The sequence below is a fragment of the Bidens hawaiensis genome, unplaced genomic scaffold (genome assembly GCF_021521415.1).
Source record: "Bidens hawaiensis isolate Kalapana, Puna unplaced genomic scaffold, B.hawaiensis_p1.1 tig00028818_1, whole genome shotgun sequence".
Lineage (NCBI taxonomy): Eukaryota > Viridiplantae > Streptophyta > Magnoliopsida > Asterales > Asteraceae > Bidens > Bidens hawaiensis.
In genome coordinates, this window is record NW_027494739.1 from 136,075 (window position 1) to 155,952 (window position 19,878).

General features: G+C 34.4%; 1 protein-coding gene across 1 annotated transcript; it reads right to left on the bottom strand.

The window, feature by feature from the left end:
* Positions 1-227: 227 nt before the first annotated feature.
* Positions 228-6,304, bottom strand: LOC143577815 (putative LRR receptor-like serine/threonine-protein kinase At5g10290). Its single transcript, XM_077061543.1, has 12 exons — positions 6,204-6,304; positions 5,754-5,883; positions 5,402-5,534; positions 5,252-5,323; positions 5,009-5,152; positions 4,870-4,941; positions 4,727-4,792; positions 4,579-4,643; positions 3,654-3,797; positions 3,237-3,578; positions 1,718-2,112; positions 228-640 (listed from the first exon to the last, which is right to left on the bottom strand). Exons 2-12 carry the CDS (start codon positions 5,815-5,817, stop codon positions 326-328), a joined length of 1,812 nt encoding a protein of 603 aa, XP_076917658.1. The 5' UTR covers positions 5,818-5,883; positions 6,204-6,304; the 3' UTR covers positions 228-325.
* Between the last annotated feature and the right edge of the window lie 13,574 nt (positions 6,305-19,878).

Genomic DNA, 19,878 nt, shown 5'->3' on the forward strand with positions numbered 1-19,878 from the left:
GAGTAATAAGTATTGTTTTAATAGTATAGTCAGATTAGATAGTTAGATTTACGCACACTACTTACACATCATTTTTGGTATTGGAGCCATCAAATTTCCTTATTCTTGTGATAAAGATATTGGTTAAACTTATGTTAGCTAAGATTAAAAATGCATACTCTTTTAACATTCAAAATTTCCAAACTGGGACAAGTAAAGAAGACCAACATGCTATACACATGTGGAGTGTGGACAATAAGATATTGTAATAAAACCATCATAAATCCTGAATTTGTACAAGCAATTAACACACACCAAACTGAAACTTTGATACACAAGATATTATTTATCTTCCACCAGATAACTCAATAGCATCTTGATTGTAGATGGAGTCTTCACCCCAATCGAACCGTCTTTGTAACCGATCATACTCTTGCCTACGTGTAACCTCAACATTCTGCCATTCTTCCCAGCGTTCGGCTAGCCCTTCGCCTTCAAGCATGCGCACCACCTCTGACATGGCTGGCCGGTCCTCGGGTGACCCTTGTGTACATAATAGTGCTACTTTAATCATCATCTCCACTTCTTCCATGTTGTACCTCTTATTTAGATTGCGGTCCACAATAGCATCCAGTCGCTTCTCCCGTTCAAGTTTCTTCACCTGCAACCATGCATAAAAAATAATAATAATTATTATTATATTAATAATAGTCAACCTACTAACAATATCAACTCATTAACTTATAAGTCGGTTATGTTTTTTTCTTTTTAACACTTTTAAAAAAGACACAGGAAAGAAACAATGACAAAGTATCTCAAAGTTATGAATATAACCTCCGTTTAAAAGAACTAACAAATACATATTTTTATTTTCATAACTTTGGCAAAAAGTCTACTCGTTTTGACCATGCATAGGGGTGCAAATGAGTCAAACCGTTCATGAGCTACTTGAGATCGGTTCACTAATAGTTCGAATCATGCCAAGCTTAACCGAGCTCGGGATAAAACAAAGCTTGAGCCCGAGCTTGACTTATCAAGCTCGTGTATGCTAGCAAGGCTGGACCAGCCTATCATTCATATAATATAACTTTATTTTATATTATATATATATTTACATAACTATTATTATACATGATATTTTGAAAAAAAAAATCTTAAAAAATATATATTATGTTATATGTAATATGCATTATTATAAGGATAAATATATATATACATATACACATATAAATAGTTATAAATATAAGAATAAATTAATATGTTAATATACAAAAAATAAACAAGCCGAGCTCAAGCGTGAAAAGCTATTCACAAGCCGAGCTCGAGCCTGCGTAAGTTAAACGAGCCAAGCTTAAGCTTTAGGCGGGCTCAAGCTCAGCTCGGCCCGTTTACATCCGTATTTTACCATTTATGTTGCTAATTTCAACCCATTTACATGAAACTGGTCCAATTTGGGTAGCATATTGGCACATATCAGACAAGTGAAAAAAATATATCTACAAATTACACTGGCCAAGTGGGTCAGAAGTATATCCAACGCTTAAACCATTTAAATTTTAAAAATTATATTATTATGCTAATGGTATAGTTGCAATCATGCTTAAGAAAATAATTAATTAATTATATAAAACAAGGTCGGAATGATTTAAAAAAAAACGTTGGTTTTGATCGCATTTAAAAGTGGCCTGTTTTGACCTGTCAGTTAACCGGACCCAACAAACAATGTCACTTATCTTACATGATCAAGAAGCAACACATCATCTTCTTCTTCAAGTCGTGAAAAATCAATAGCCCGTTGTCCCGTTACAATTTCTAGAAGCATGATACCATAACCAAAAATATCAGTTCGTTCTGATGACTTCCCGGTAGACAGGTATTCAGGAGCAATGTGACCCATGGTCCCACGAACTTGGGTAGTTACATTAGTCTTTCTGACATCAACTAACTTTGCTAACCCGAAGTCACCTACAACTGCTTCAAAATCTTCATCAAGCAATACATTAGCTGCCTTAACATCCCTATGAATTATTTTCGGGTTGCAATGTTCGTGAAGATATTCGAGTCCCCGAGCGGTTCCTAAAGCTACCCTCTTTCGTGTGGCCCAGTCTAAAACCGCCTCTCCGGGTTTAAGTTCTGCCAAAATCAAATAATATTAAAAAAAAAATTTAGAAATTTATTATTAAAATGTGTAAAAGTGAATGGGAAAAATAATATCTAAACGTCATAATTACATGAAAGAAATTAGAAACCCTAGAGATGCTTACTTTGGGCCTACGGGCCATATACTAATAAATCCTACCAATATATCCCTAATAAATAAGAAACGGGTTGTGTCATGTGTCACCATTATGTGAACCCAACATTCTTTATCCCGCATCTCTAATTTCACCGCTTCGTATTTATAATAAAAAAACATAATATATTAGTAACTTATGTGAAATATTTGACTTCATATTTATTAAATTACTGGTTAGTAACTTATATGTAATTTCAAGTATATCTTATCTCAAAATATTGTTTTATAATTTCTAAATCTCCATTACTAACTATTTAGTATTTTCATTGTCAACATGTGTAATGCACGGGTTTCTAACCTAGTACAATAATGTATATTTAACATAATATATCAGGGTTCTTGATTTAAAATAACAAGAGACACCCCAGACTGTTTTAGTCCCAAAACCAAAAGTGTGTGGCACGTGCATCACCTAAGCGAGGCGTTGCTTTATGTACAACCAAATAAGCTTTGTAACCTTTGTTTACTACTTGAAGTTGTGTATCTCTCATTTGTTTTACATATCAACCTTTTTATCAAGTAAACCTTTCATAATGGTTTCTTTTTACATATCAACTTCCTACAAACCCTAATTTTGACCAATTTTGACTCAGAGGTACATGAGGCACCGCCTCAAGCCCATGAGGTGTTTCCTAGCTCGCATTGCATGCATTGGGCACGCCTTTTGAGACCATGTTAGGGTTAGGCTCATTAGCTTGGCCCATTAGAATTATGGTTTCATGTTCTGTCTAATTATACTTGTAGATTGTAATATTCTATGTATCACAACGTTTCAAACCCAGTTATGGTTTGGCCTATTAGCTTAGCCCAATAAATTTATGGTTTCATATTTAGTCTATTTATGCTTGTAGAATGTAACACACTAGGTATCACAATAAAACATCTCTTTTACCTTCATATATATAAACTATAACGATAGATTCATTTAATAAAATCACTAAAAAAAGGAGAACTTGAGTACCTCTTAGTCGATACGCAACACTTAAGTTATGCATGTAGGGATAAACCAACAACCGTTCAGTTGGCGTGGTACAAAATCCAATAAGACGTAACAGATTCCTATGAACCGCAACACTAATCATCTCAACTTCACGTTGGAACGCTGCATCGCCACCTGGACTCTCATAATCAGTCAACCGTTTGACCGCAACTTTTGTATTATCCCCAAGAACCCCTTTATAAACTTTCCCAAAACCACCTTGACCAAGAACGTTTCTCTCACTAAAGTTATCTGTGGCAACCTGTAGTTCCCTCCATGCAAACCGCTTCAGTTGACCAAACGCTATTCTTCGGTCAACTTCACCTAACCAAACAACTACAAGGTTAGGCGGTGGATTTGGTTTACATACAAATTGGTAATTTGGTCAACTAACTATACCTGGCACGTCAACAAAGACTTCACGTTTGTAGCCTTTGTGTTTACCCTTCCACAAAAACAACATCAAGCATACGAGCAAAAGAAGAACGAGGACTCCAGCAATCACCCCAATTATAATTCCCGCCTTTGATTTCTTTGAAGCAACTACAACATAATGATCAGATGTTGTCATGCCTTTAGGCTTGTAAACGAACCAAACGAGCACGAATGCAACATGTCCGTGTCCGTTCGTTTAAGTTTAACGAACAAATACACTAACGGGAATTTCTTGTTCATGCTCATACATTAAGAAACAGAACATCTCCGTGTTCGTTTATGTTCTTTCGCTAACAGTATAAACGAGCAGTTTACAAGCGTAAACAAATTAAATATAACTAACTGAGCTAAAATAAATTAAAAGTAAATGTGAACAACAATGTGTTGGGCCTAAAAACTCATGAAAACTAGACAAAATTGTAATGGACCTAAACATTTTGATGAGTATATTAACGAACGTAAATGAATGGACTTATAAAAAAACGTAACAAATATAAATGAGCGTAAACAAACAAACATAAACGATCTTATATAAACGAACAAGACATGTGTTCATGTCTGTTTGTTTAATTAAATGATCAAAATATAAGTTCATGTCCATTCGTTAATAATCAAACAAACATAAACGCACTTTCTACCAAATGGTTCACAAACAGTTCACTGAACATTCAGTCGTTTACAGGCCTACATGCCTAGTAAAAATCCAAAAGTCAACATCAATGTATTAAAAGTGTGGATCAGGTAATGGGTCGACCCACAAACAATTTTGGAGGTGGTGACTTATCACTAGATACAGAGTATAACCAAATTTGACCCATATACCCATCAAACGGGTCGAAATGGGAACATCTCTTAAACATTATAGCATAACAGAGACTTAATTAACTACCTCCAGAACCAGATGTGCACGGGTGCGTATTATTAAACCCACAGTTCAACCTGTTCCCTGTAAAACTGTAACAACCAATCAAAGTCATTCATCCTGAACAAGTAAAGCTTTAACTTATGAATACTTTCTGTATATTAAATACACGTACTTGAATTTAGAAACCTGAAACAGATGATCAGGTATTTGACCACTAAGGTTGTTGTAACCAAGTAAACTGCACACAAAAAGTCACAGTCACACCATCATAAATAAAAATATATAAAAACATTAACGGGAATCACTATCACTTACATGCTAGTCAAATTTGGTAGATTTGATAACGAGTCTGGTATAGACCCTTCAAGATTGTTTTGACTCAATATCCTACATGTACATTTGGAAAAGAAATGATTTATACGTTAAAGGAGTGTGAAAATAAAACATTACTTACAAAAACTGAAGATTTTTTAAGTTTCCAAGTGAAGACGGTATCGGTCCGGTTAAATGATTGCTTTCCAGGTCCAACATGGTCAAACTAGTCATATTCCCATAGTCTTCAGGTATTCCACCTGTTATTTGATTCCCTTGCAAAGAACTGAGACACAAATTAAAAGTCAATTAAATTGATATACATTTGTAACCAAAAGAGATAATAATATACAGAATTATAGATTTATGATAATATTATACATACAGTATTGTAAGCTTTGACAGAACACGTAATCTTGGTGACAATGATCCTGTGAATCCCATGAAAGACATCGATCTGCAAGCAACATAAATCCAGATTCATACCAAAAAACCTATAAACTCAGTAATAAATCTACATATCAGGGTTACTTACACCGACACAACATTATTACTGGTATCACAGGTAACTTTAGACCAAGTGCACGGATTAACTTGATTCGGGTTCCAGTCGGTGAGTTGATCGGGTGAAGCCTTAAGTGAAGTTCTCAAATCAAGAAGAGCATCGCCTGCAAAATTTACAATTTTATATTTAAAAGAGTCAAAATTTAGGTAGCGGGTCAACTTAAAGATGTGTCATTTTAACTTAATCTTGTAATTACAATGGAAGGGAAACCATCAATATAAACACACTTAAAACACTAATAGTAATAATCTAATACATTTCTAACAAGAAATAATTGAACATACTGATTATTAAGCTATGAAGCACAAGAAGTAGAACATACCTTGAGCATCGGGCGCGGCCAAATGCAAATTTGCCAACACTAGAAGTATGAATATTAGCTTCATAGTGACTTATTCCAACAATCAGCAGGATATCCACTTTGGATTCATGAATAGATACTGTTTCTGTAACTACGTCAAACATGAACTTATATCACTAAAATTAAATTTCGATCAATAATTGAAGCTTATAACATAATCTTTTAAAAGAGTGAAAATTTGACTCTGAAGTCAAAATAGGTCAAATTTGGTTGAGAACACAAACACCCATATCTAGTGTAAGCTAGTTTATCAAAATTAAACATAAACAACATGTTCTAATCATAAAACAGGGTGTTTGGAAGGTAAAACATACTAAACACATGTCTAATTTCATATAAATTTCGGCAAAACTGATTGGATTCGAAGGCAGTTAAAAGTTTCTATATATGGAAACGAACGGAAGAACTTACCGGTGGCTGTTGAGTGGAATTGAATCGATGATTGAGGCTGTGATTGTTGGGTTGTTGGTTGGATCACAGACACGAGGATATTTCTACTTTCCTATGCTATGGTTGGTTTTCAAATATGACCCATGTTTTGACTTTTTAACACTTTTTAGTCCAACAACTAACATTTTCTTTTATATAATATTAATTAATAACCCACACTAACATGATAACTTATTTATTTAAATAAAAACTAGAAAACTAGGGTCCTCGAAAAAGACCACAATCTACGGGCAATAAATTTTGAATGCTACAACTCTCTTACCGACTAGAACACGTTCAATAAACTATTTTACAATAAATATCTCTCTTTTATCTTTTCGGACGAAAAATTTACAATATGACATGATATTATAACTTCCTCCCTCATCTAATATATCCCGTCTATAAAATTTAACTATAATATATGTTTTTCCATAAAATTTATTCAATTTTTTAAAATGCCTAACATTCGATTCGCCATAAATATTCATAATCAATTAAAAATATCATTTTCCACTCACAACCACACTAAAATAATGAATAGAAAATAAATATTGATAATCCAATTATGAGGATGTAATTAACTTTTCTATATTATTTGGGGTATGAACAGTAAATTACAACACAAGAATAAATATGATGGAACTTATAGCACAACTCTTCTATTTTGCTCTTAATCTCATTTCTTTAAATTGATGATTGCTTATAAAGTAACTTAGAGAGAGATATTTTAATGTGTATATGTTGAGCTAGACTTTATGGTTTATACTTATTGGGCTTGGGTTTTGGTTTAATGTAACACTGAAAACATATGTTTTCGGTGGGCTTTTAGTTAGGCTTATGTATGGTGCTATATATATTCATTGTAACTAGGTTACTAGGTAGGTTGATCATTAGAGAACGGTGTGTGTGGTGTAGGGTTGCATTGTCACGCATCTCCATTCATATTGTAATCCTCGTTAAGGCTTAAGCACTCGACGCTAATATAACGTGTACTTTGAAGTCCAACGTGTGTTGATTTGTGCCTAACAACGTGTGTTGATTCGTCTTGAATCAATTCGTTGTTAGTTTCCGCCTAACGACGGGTTTATTGATATCACATAGAAAGATCCTTGTTTTGGGACTTGCAATTGGTATCAGAGCCTATAGACATATTCTAGGTTCGGTGTCAGTGATATCAAGGATTCAAGATTGTGTTTTTGGTTGATATTCATTGGGTAATTTTCAGGAAATTAAGATCCGTGGCATTTGTGTGTTCTTCGTATTCATCGGGTTTGTTTGAGCTATTTTTGGGATATAGTCGATTTGATCTCTGAATTCAATTCAAATCCCTTAATTCTGAATTCAGGATTTGATTTGTTTACCAAATCTGATCAACATTTGGTTCTCAGGCAATAATCAAAGTTCTCGGCATTAACTGATCGTACTCGGCAACCAATCAGTGTTCTCGGCTACATTTCTTCGTTCTCGGCAACTAATCAGGGTTCTCGACTACAACTGATCGTTCTCGGCAACTATTCATGGTTCTCAACTCAGTTAAAGGGTTCTCAGGTTTATTTGTTTGTTCTCGACTATTGTGTTTTCTGCTCAAGTGTTCTCGGCTCACATACATGGTCCTCGGGTTTAATCCAGTGTTTTCGGCTCTTGGGTTCTCGGTTTTTGTTCAGTTTAGCTCTGGGCCTAGATACTTTGCGTCATAGCTAATTGGACTTAAAAGTTATACTGGACTGTTATTTGGACTTTAGATTGAAATGGACCAGCTAAGTAACACATCATTAAATGTTGCATTGCATCAAGAGTTGGACTCAGTTATGGGAACTGCCACTCGTGTACCCCGTCTATTATCTCATGAGGGGTTCGCTGAGTGAAAGTTCAGGTTCGAAAAGTACGTGAAGATGAAGGATGCAAAGATTTGGAGAAACAATGTCAGGAGTCCTCAACCTATCACTTATCAGAGAGAAAATAGTGATGAAGTAGTTGTAAAGCCCGCCGATGTCACACCTCAACCTATGACGTAAATGCCGGTTACCGCATGTTATGATTATCAAGATTGTTTGAAGTAACTTAGGATGCATGTTAGAGAAGAAGATACAATAATTTAAGTTTGGATGTTTATGTTATTGTTTATTTATGAATTTTATGTACTATGATTATTTGAAATTGTTGTACTATTTAAATTAGAATAATAGATATTATAACTTTAAATTATTGCATGATAGTATCTTGAGAGCTGTGGGCAATCAGTTCACGCACCGACATTTCCACCATAGGTTGGGGTGTGACAGATTGGTATCAGAGCCGAAGGTTTAAAATATGTCGCTAGTGGTGCCTTAGTAACATGCTTAGGAACCCCATATGTGCTTATTTGTTTACCTGATGTGTTTTATTTGATTGTTTACAGCTTACGTAATTGCCTTGCTAGATTAGGTACTTATATAACTGCTTAGTTAATTGTTTATTTTATTGTTATGCACGCACAACTCCGAAGCTATGCTTCACCTTCAAAATATTTTATTACTCCAAGACTATGTCTCATTCTCAAAATATTTTTATAACTCTGAGGCTACGCCTCAACCTCAAAATACTTTTATTTAATTTTATTAGATTGCCTTTTATTGTCGGGAAGTTCCTTGAGAATATCCTAGTTTTGTTTTTGTTCTTTTTCACTTAAAACTAAGGAGCGTGACAATTTTCCCCGTCATAGTGGAAATTGTCATGCGACCGACACTTTAAGCGTTTAACGTAATCGGCTAAACGATTACACCATTTATTGTGTTGTATTGTTTTTAAAATGTCTAGTCGGGTGTAAAGCCCATGGGACGCCATGGACACGTCAAGTGTACATTTGCACAATTTGTTATATTTGCGATATTTTGTTGGAACATTATCATCTGTGGTGATACACGAGATGTTTCAACTACTTATGCTTGAGTTCGTTTATTCGTTACTTAGGTTGGTCGGTTAAATTGTCATGTAACGCTCATGGGTCGACAAACTCCATTGATTCGTTAATTAAGTTGGGCCATTCAAATTGCCATGTAATGCTCATGGGAGGTCAACTCACACATTTATTTTGGTTCTGGTATGATAGTAAGTTGGGGAAACATGGGAAGCTCATGGGAAACACAACACCTCGAAGAACATTCTTTAATTGTTTTATTTGTTTGATTTTATACAAAGCAATTTATGATTTGATTTAACTATTCAATTATTCTATTATTAAATTATTCAATTACTTACTTACTAAATCACTTTTAAATCAAAATTTATTGATTCGATCTATTCATACGCTCAAAACATTTTTATTAGCCTGATCGGATACAAATTCATTCATCAAGACTCGGTTATCATGAGCCAAACAAAACTATTTACACTCTATTATTGAAATTGGTTTTCATCTATTCATCTTATCACGTTATTATAATATCAATACCTCAAGTGATTTAAATAATATAGCACAATTTAATACTTATGATATCATATACATAAACCATTAAAACATATCTCAAGTATTCAACTTCAAATTTTAATTTGTTAAAACATGTCAAACTTTGATAAAACTCATTCATTCATCAAATCAACTCATTGATTATCAATTTAGATTCTAACTTATCCTTAATTTATGAATAAACAATAGCTTAACATATATCCAATTCCTTTTAATTAATAGTCCATATGAAGTTTACATAACCCATCAATCATAATCATATTATGCTTTTAAGCAAGAAATCCTTTTAATCAAAATTAATATATTGTTTTCTATAACCATTGTATGTGCACTCATATAGTAACTTCAATTCAAAACGTTAAAAGCAATCAACTCAATCTTGTCCATTAAACTAATTGTTGGTAATTTTAATTCATTTACCCCTACCCATACTCATAACAACAAAAAATAACAAACGCAAGTTTAAACATTAACTATATGTTGTTAATCAAATTAACAATCAACCTCAACAAAATCATAGCGTCACAACAAGGAACTTTACGTCAAAATTCACTCATTACGCTTCACTTGCCGCTATCACTATTCAATTCAATCCTCATATCGCTTTATACCCAATGTAATCACTTGCCTCGCACCACAAAACGTCCCACAACGGTCTATGCCTTCTAATTCTAAAACCCTACTTTGCAACCTAATCAAATTATTGCGATTCAAACAACTTCAATTATTCAAATTTTTATAAATCTATTTAATCAAGTTATTTTAAATTAGTAAAAACAAATCAATCACAACTAATATTATCAAAGAAGATGTTTTTGTCATTTTTTATCTAAGCAAATCTAATCTTTCTCAATCGTACATTATAACAAATCTTTATTCGATTTTTGGATTTAAACAATTCTAATAATATATTAATATTAAGTGACCATGCTTATACAATAAAATCTATATTTTCAAAGACAACTGTTTGCAATACTATCCTTTCAAAAGATGTTTAATTTTAATATTAACATTAAAACCACTCAAAAATTTAATTCATTTTTTTCGATATTTTACAATGATTATCTTCTATTTATAAACAAAACGTATAAAGATTATTGTTTTCTCTAAAAAACATGTGTTTTCAAATCTATTGTAACTCACACTATGGGACGAGTTATGTGGACCATCCGACGACCTAATTAATTATGGAGGCCTACGTTATTATCCAAATGCTCGCATGGAAATCAAAGTACGTACAGTCGCGTGTCATAATCTAGAACCAATGGTATTTTGGAGTAACGGTACAATGGTGAGATGATAAGGACATGGTGGATACGCCGCTGGTACATCCTATATATAAGTTCCCTTATCGGATTGACATTTGTAGCGTTGTTTCGACTACTCAAAATTCCATGATTATGATTCAAAATTTGAAATGTTATTTTAAAGGTTATTTCTTAAAATTTAATATTTTAATTATATTATTTATTGTTTAGTTTTTATCTAATTTTGGGACGAAATTCCTTAAAGTAAAGGAGATTGTAACAACTCGGGTTTTTAATTAATATATTAATAACCAATACTCGACCCATTTTCGTTTTCCGGGTAATTTTAATCAATAAAACATTCAAATTATTATATTATATTCTATTAATATTCATATAACTTTGCAATATACATAATATACCACCCCTAAAAGTTGTTTTTAACCCATAGTGTATCCACCCCATTAATTGAGGGACCTATATGCGAAAATCTGTAATTTAATCTTATTATGATATCATACCAGCAACCCAGACCCGTATCCAATGACCCGATTTGTTTCTTGAACATTAATCTTCGCGTTAATCATGGAATTGATATGTGTATCTTAGTCCTTATACGAATTTCGACCTCACTGACATAATTAATTTGGTAATCTATATCATATTAATACATATTAACATGTTAAACAAACCCGTCGTTTGCATATTATTAATATACTACGTAGAGATTTTTAAAACACAATTATATTCGTCCTCACCATCACTGACAAGCCGCGATTAAACCCCTAAACTTAATTTAAGTATAACAGCTTGTGGATATAAGAATTCGTTCGTTGTTTGCGCCGTATGTCCGTGTTCAATTGACCATCGATTTATATCAGTATGAGGTAATTATTATATTTTTCATGTTCGTCATAATATGTTTTTCAAAAACCCTATAATCAATTAAACGAACACATCGTATATTTGGCCAATTGCAAATTTAGGGTTTATAATCAGTTTTTGGGGTAAATGGGTTTCTGTATTTAAATTATCCTTTGCATTTGAGTACCATCTTACATCGCAGTCCTGTTGGTCATCTGGTGTGCTTGTATTCAGGCGCTGAGCCGGCCAGCAGCGCATGTTCAAGCCCTGGCCAGCCCAATTTTGGGTTTCTATTTTGCTTTTCTTTTTTTAATTGTTTGAAGGATTAATTAATTTGTTATAATTAATATTAATTATTAAATAAATGTTAGTTTATTCAAACCGACATCTTGGAGTTTGTGTTTCTTGTCAAAACTCGTAAAAGCTTTCGTTTACATATACATATATGTTTATATATATATATATATATGTATTATAAGTATATATTTTTTATAATATTAATTTAACGTTACTTTATTAAAATCCGACACCAATATTGGTGTTTTCTCGTCATTTAACGTCTTTATAAATATGTTTATAAACTTATAATTATTATATATATTATATAAATACTAAACGTATCAAACAGATTGTTATTTAAAAGATTTAAAACAAAATATCTAACTATCTATATAATTGCCTACCATAAAATCTTGGTGTCGCTCTCAGGTTGTTCCCCCCATTCTCTAGAGCCACCAGATTGCTTGATTTATAAATGGAGGTTGTTCATGCATTTGACCCAAATTCGCGGGTATGGGTCTCATCAAACCCGGATAGTCTTTAAGTGGGTTATAACATCTCATTTAATTGTAAAACTATTTCATAAACAAACAATAATTTTCACGGGTCATGGGTCTCACCAAACCCGATAACCCTTAAACGGGTTATAACATCTCATTTATTTGTGAAATAACCCCTTTGTTATCAAAGAATAATATTCACGGGTTATGTGTCTTACCAAACTCTAACAGCCCTCAAATGGGTTATAAGATCTCATTTATTGCTAAACACTTTCATTATCAAACCCTAATTTAATTTATTTGCTTTACATGTTATTCATTGCTGGTCTATCATCTCCATCGTCGGTTAACTTCCAATACTACCCATCATCGTCAACTAAATCAACGCCTCTTTATTCATTAGACTAATATTTGTGTTCATGTTTGTACATTTAAAAAAATCAACATGCTCGTGTTCGTTAATGTTTGTTCGTTAAAAAATTAAAAAATCTAAACATCTCAACTGATAAAAACCAAACGTTAAAAATATAATAACAAACTAATATATATGTACTAAATTAAAACAAAACTACGTTAAAAAATAAAATAATCATCATAAAATAGCAAAACGATTAAAAACAAAACTTTGAATAAACTCCCGTAACACGGGAGGATCAAACTAGTTCATTTATATATTACTACATATTATATTCAATTAATTACACATTATTAATATGGTTACCTATTTATTTATATATTAGTATTTTATTTACTCAAACAATTATAAGTATATTTTATATAAAACTTATTTATTTAAATTATGTATTTATAAGTCTAGTTATATGATTTTATCAAGTATGTGTAATGGTGATTCTATAAAACAATAAAATAAATAATTCTTTAAAATTATAATAAAGGTTTGCAATAATATTAATAATAGAAATCAACCGTTCGATTAATAAACATTCTAATCAAAATGCTTAACTCCAATAATGAATTTATATTATATCTAACTAGAAATCCTTGATGTATATCCCGAAGGATTTATCTTTCTCACATCATCACTTATATTTCGTTCATTCGATCAGGTGAGTATCTCACTCCCCCTTTTAACTCATTTTTAACCGTTTTGAGGACATATGTGTTCTATTTATTTTATTACTATATATTACTCAACTTGCAACTGTTGTCACTTGTGTTTAACAATTTATACCTTACTTGTTATGTGCTTTTATGCTTTATGTGAAGCGCATTCGGAGAGGTCCAACGTAATCTCATAATAGTATGATCATACGACAGTCGTAATAGCCATCTTCCAGTTTATCTGGCATCGTGCTTATCGACAACTCATTTTTTTCGTAACCAATGCCCATTCGCATGGCAATGGTTTAGCCCTTTCTTTATGGTTTTATTGATTGTTTATATGCTATGGTTAAATTGCTTATCTCACTTGACACATTCTGCTCTCTTATTTATTATTATATAATCATGAAAATCTAGTGTTTTACTCACTCAACATTGTGTTGACAAAACCTATTGTATTTTTGGCGCATATGCAGGTTACCGCATGTTATGATTATCAAGATTGTTTGAAGTAACTTAGGATGCATGTTAGAGAAGAAGATACAAGAATTTAAGTTTGGATGTTTATGTTACTGTTTATTTATGAATTTTATGTACTATGATTATTTGAAATTGTTGTGCTATTTAAATTTGAATAATAGATATTATAATTTTAAATTATTGCATGACAACACCTTGAGAGATGTGGACAATCAGTTCACGCCCCCGACATTTCCGCCATAGGTTGGGGTGTGACAGTTGAACTGTATTGCGAAGCGGATTTGAAAAGATTGAGGAAGATGAAATGGCTCTTGCCACATTAACAATGGCACTTTCACCTGAAATCGCTCAAGGATTCAGCGAGCTACAGTCTGCAAAAGCTTTATGGGAATCCCTTATTGAGGTGTATGAGGGAAATGAGGATATGAGAAGGAGTCGACAGGATCTGTTGTGACAAAACTTTAACATGTTCAATCACGTTCTGGGAGAGTCCTTGGAGACACATCTTCAAAGATTTGTTGCTTTGGTCACTGAAATGTGAACTGCAAACATTAATCTGACACTTATTGAGACAATAACAAGTTGGTCAACTCTTTGCCATAGAGCTGGGACATGAATGCTGCAGTGGTAAAAAAGACAAAGGACCTAGCCAGATTAACTTTGTTAGAGGTGATGGCAATCATTAAGTCATGTGACACGGATGATAAGCAACGTGTCATTAATCATGCTAATTCCTACAATGTGGCTGGCTATAGTGTTTCTTCTAATAATGTTCTCATATCACAAGACAAATTTTCTATGTTTAAGTTATCTCAAGGTCAATATGCTCAGCAACAGCAAGTTCATAACAACTTCTCTATGTTTAGGTCCTCTCAAGGTCAATTTACTCAGCCACCACCACAACATACTCCTATGTTCTTTCAACAACCTGCTCCAGCAACTAAGCCTTAATCAGCTGTCGGGTCTTCCAATCAATCTCCCACTCAAGTTCCTGTTATTTCAAAGGAGACTCAAGAAAACATTGCCTCAATGACAGGTTTCATGAACTGCTATAATGCTTTTCTTGCTGGAGATTTGGTTCATCCAGTCATAGGAAGAGCTGGATTAAATCTATCCTGATGATGCAGAGGAAATGAATATTTCTTGGAAAATAGCCATGGCTGTGTTTAGAGCAAAGAATTTTACCAAGAGAACAGACATAAACTACTGGAATTTGCCAGCTAAGAAGAAAGTGGGATTCAATAAAGACACTCTGAGGTGTTATAACTGTCACGAGCTGGGTCACTTCGCTCGTGAATGCACGAATCCAGCCAAGGAGGGAAACAGGGAAAGGGCATTGGTTCCAGTAAGTGGTGCTAGAGAAGAAAACGCAGCTGGTGCTAGAGAGAATGAGCAGGGATTGGTGGTTCAGCAGTTTGATTGGATTGACTAGATGGCAGCACTTAACATAAACAATCAGACTGCGAATCTTGCTCAGATCGATGCTGCTGAAGAAGAGAACGATGCAGAGGACCTAGTAAAGGATCTTCAGTTTGCTTTCATGGCTTCTACTTCTCCTAGCTCATTTGAGGTAAGTTCTAAATTGTGTTCTCAATATTGCATTAGTAAGGTAGATCTGTATAGAGTTCACAATAGTAATCTGATTAGAGAAATGGGGAGTATAAAATAGGAAAATCTCACCCTTTAGAAACTTAAAAAATCTTTAAAAGATAAACTAGAAGCACAACAAAAGATTTCTCTAAACTTCAAAAGATTTTAGCGTAAAATGTTGTCACCTCTTAGACGCAAAATAGAAAATTGCCGAACTAACTGCCGAGTTAGACGCCTCTAAGTTGGAGATTGCAAAATTAACTAATAAATTTGAAAACGTTGAATTCAAGTTTAAGAAATTCGATGTTTCTAGTGTTGTTGTTGAATATGTGATTGAAAAACAATTAAAATGGAAAGAGAACAAGGGTGAGGGTATTGGGTACATCGTGGTTCCTCCTCCATATAATGACAATTACACTAGGCTTCATCTTTCTAAAGAAGAGGAAGGAAGGGAACCGTTCATGCAGTACGACAAGCTGAGTGCAAATGGTAAAATTGGTCATGGTTCAGTCAAATCTACTAAACCAACCTTGAGAGTGAACGATACTAATGCGTTTACTTCACGTGCAGATGAAGTAATTATAGAGGATTGGACTGATGAGGAGGAAGATTCATTTCTTTTAACTAATAAAGACTTTAAGTCTACAGCTTCTTTAAATTTGCATGCTTTTGATTATGTTGCTACTGATGTTTGTGTGAGCTCTGTTTTTAAGAGCAAAGACAATTGTGTGATTGAACCTTCTAAGACTTTTAAAAATTGTGGTGTGGTTTTAAATAAAAATTGATAAAAATAAAAGTTTGCATAAACATTTGTCACCTAAGTTTTTTAAAGAAGGAAGTTCATGTGTGCATAAGTGTAATAAATCAAATGCTCAGGTCAAAGCGGGGCAAACTGGCTCACATAAAAAGTCAAAACCAGGAGTTGGCCATGACGATTTTTACATTAAAAGACAAACATGTTTTAATTGTAGCAAACCTGGTCACATTGCTAGAAATTATCTGCACCGTCCTGATGTCCCATATTATGGACATAACCAGAGGAATACGCCTCGAAATACCTTTAATAAATTTAATTCAAATAAATCAAGGTACTACAAGGTAAATCCCTCTTATAGTGATTGGAAACGAAACAAGGCTGACAGGTTGAAATCCCATTAGACTAAGCCTGCCATGTTTCAAAAGCGTGATGGAAAATCGATTCCGGTCCCGAGACCAAATCCGGCCTCTAGATCGAAATCGATATGGAAACCAAAATCCAACGTGACTGCCGTCCGCAAACCAGAGACAAATTCAACCGTTTATGTTAGTCACTAAATTTTAAAACTTGACTATAAATGGTTGCCTAAATCTTCGGTGTCCAAGTTACCAAAACCTTCCAGTTCGGTCTTAAATAATCAGGAATACATGTCATGGCAACCCGTAACTAGATGAATCAATAGTACCCAACATTACTATGGACTTGGTACCAAATACTAATTAATCTCGCTCATGGTGCAGGAACATCTATGGAGGTATATCATCATACCTTGGTATGTTGATAGTGGTTGTTCCAGGCACATGACAGGAGACATCTCTCAAATGCATGGCATTCAAATATTTAATGGAGGGTATGTTTCCTTTGCGGGAGGAGAAAAAGGGAAGTTCACACAGAAGGGTACTGTAAGTAATGGTGTTCTTAAGTTCGAAAATGTCAATTTTGTTCCAGAGTTGAAACACAGTCTGCTCAGTGTCTTGCAGACATGAGACAAGGGTTTTTCAACACATTTTACAAATGAAGAATGTCTGATTTTAAAACCTGGTATCATCATACCAGAAGATTAGGTTCTTGTTCGATCACAAAGAAAAGATAACGCATACGTTATCGACATGAATAAAAATGTTCCAGATGAAATTACATGCTTATTTTCAAAAGTGTCGGAACTTAATGTCATGCTTTGGTATCGTCGTCTTGGTCATGCAAATGTTAAAACTCTAAACCGTCAACATTGTCCGTGGTTTTCCAGTTAAATATTTTGTAACAATTGAGAAATGCGTAGCTTGTGCTCTAGGCAAACATCATCGTAAATCTCACAAGCCAAAACTGGTCAATACCATCTCCTTAGTTTTTCAATTGCTTCATATGGATTTGTTTGGTCCTGCTCATGTATGGAGTATCTCTCGCAGTTCATGTTGTCTGGTTATTACTGATGACTACTCACGCTTTACTTGGGTGTTTTTCTTGTTAAATAAGAGTGAAACTGCAGAACTGATAAAGCGCTTTGTGGTGCTAATGGAGAATCAACTCAATTTGAAGCTAAAAGGGATTCGATGTGATAATGGCACAGAGTTCAAAAATTCAACGTTGAATCACTTTTGTGTCGGAAAAGGAGTGCTCAGACAATACAGCTCATCTCGTACACTACAAAAAAATGGTGTAGCTGAGAGAATGAATAGAACTTTAATTGAAGCCGCAAGAACCATGTTGTGCGACTCGAAGCTACCTCTGTTCTTCTGGGCTGAAGCAGTCAACACAACGTGCTATGTTCAAAATCGGGTGTTGATCAACAAAACACAGATGAAGACTCCTTATGAGATTGTCTATAGCCACAAGCCCACTTTAGCACACTTTCGTGCCTTTGGATTTCCATGCACTCTGCTGAATCTCGCTTCAACTCCAAAGTTTGGAGCTAAAGATGATGATTGCTACTTCGTTGGGTATGCTGGTCGCATTGCCTACAGAGTTTATAACAAGGCAACGAAGCATATTGTGAAATCTTATGATATGCATTGGCTAGAGGAGAATGAAACTGATGCTCGTGTCGGTCATGACTGATTATTTGATTGTAATGAAATGTTTAAGCCGTTTAATGTGTTTCCAGTTGTTGAGGAAACTCAGGTGCAGGGATTTCGAATGATGTTGATGAAGAGGAAGACATCTCTATTGGTTTTCAAAAACCTCCGGTACTAGGTATAGATCCGTCAGAATTGTTTGATATTGCTCAGCATTCCTCTTCAAGTCCACAAGAACATGTTACTGAGACAGATTCTACACAAAAATCTCCTGAAGAATGTGAATTGAATACAACTAAGACACATGCGGCTGATGTTTCGTCATCACAATGGGAGAGTACCGTTCGTCAAATATTTGGTAGTACTCTATTTCCAGATGTCATACTAAACGGATACATTGCTAGTACCTCATACTCGCACGGTACCTCGGCATCTGGATGAAGGAACCCTCTCTCTGAACCTTTTGAGGATCCAACAAATTTACCAGCTACCAGTTTCGTTCCCGATCACTCTATTCCAACAAGAATTCAACGAGATCATCCAATCGAGAATGACATAGGTCCCGTTGAAACCGGAGTCTCAACCAGAAGTTAGACATGACCCATCAACAGCTGTCTATATTCTTGTTTTATTTCTCAGATTGAACCGAAGTCCGTTGAAATGGCATTGCAAGAACCAAGTTGGGTGGAAGCCATGCATGAAGAGTTTAATCAGTTTAAGAAACTCAAGGTTTGGAGATTGGTTGAGTTACCCGTCCCCGAAAAGGCATTAGATACGAGATGGGTCTTTCGCAACAAGCAAGATGATACTGGGGTTATTGTTCAAAATAAGGTGCGACTTGTGGTTCGTGGTTTTCGTCAGACTGAGGGTTTAGATTACACCGAAGTGTATGCTACTGTGGCTCGTCTTGAGGCCATTCGAGTCTTCTTGGCATATGCTTCCTACATGGGTTTCACGGTCTATCGGGTGGATGTTAAGACTACATTTCTTTATAGAGAGGTAAATGAGGAGATATACGTGAGGACTAGCCACCGGGTTTTACTGATTCGAAACATCCTACTCATGTATACAAGTTGGACAAAGCCCTTTATGGTCTTCATCAAGCTCCTCAGGTATGGTATGATACTTTGACGGCTCATCTGCTGGGACATTGGTATAAGCGAAGGACCATCGATCAACCTCTGTTCCATAAAATTGTTAGGAAAGATCTGATCTTGGTTCATATTTATGTGGATGACATCATTTTCGGTTCCACTGGTAATCCTCTGTGTTCTGAATTTGAGGAAGTAATGAAGAAAAGGTTTGAGATGAGTTCGTTAGGGGAGATGACGACATTTCTGGGGCTACAGGTTCGTCAGAGTTTGACATGAATTCTGTTACATCAAGGAAATATGTCAAGGACATGTTGGCGAAGTTCG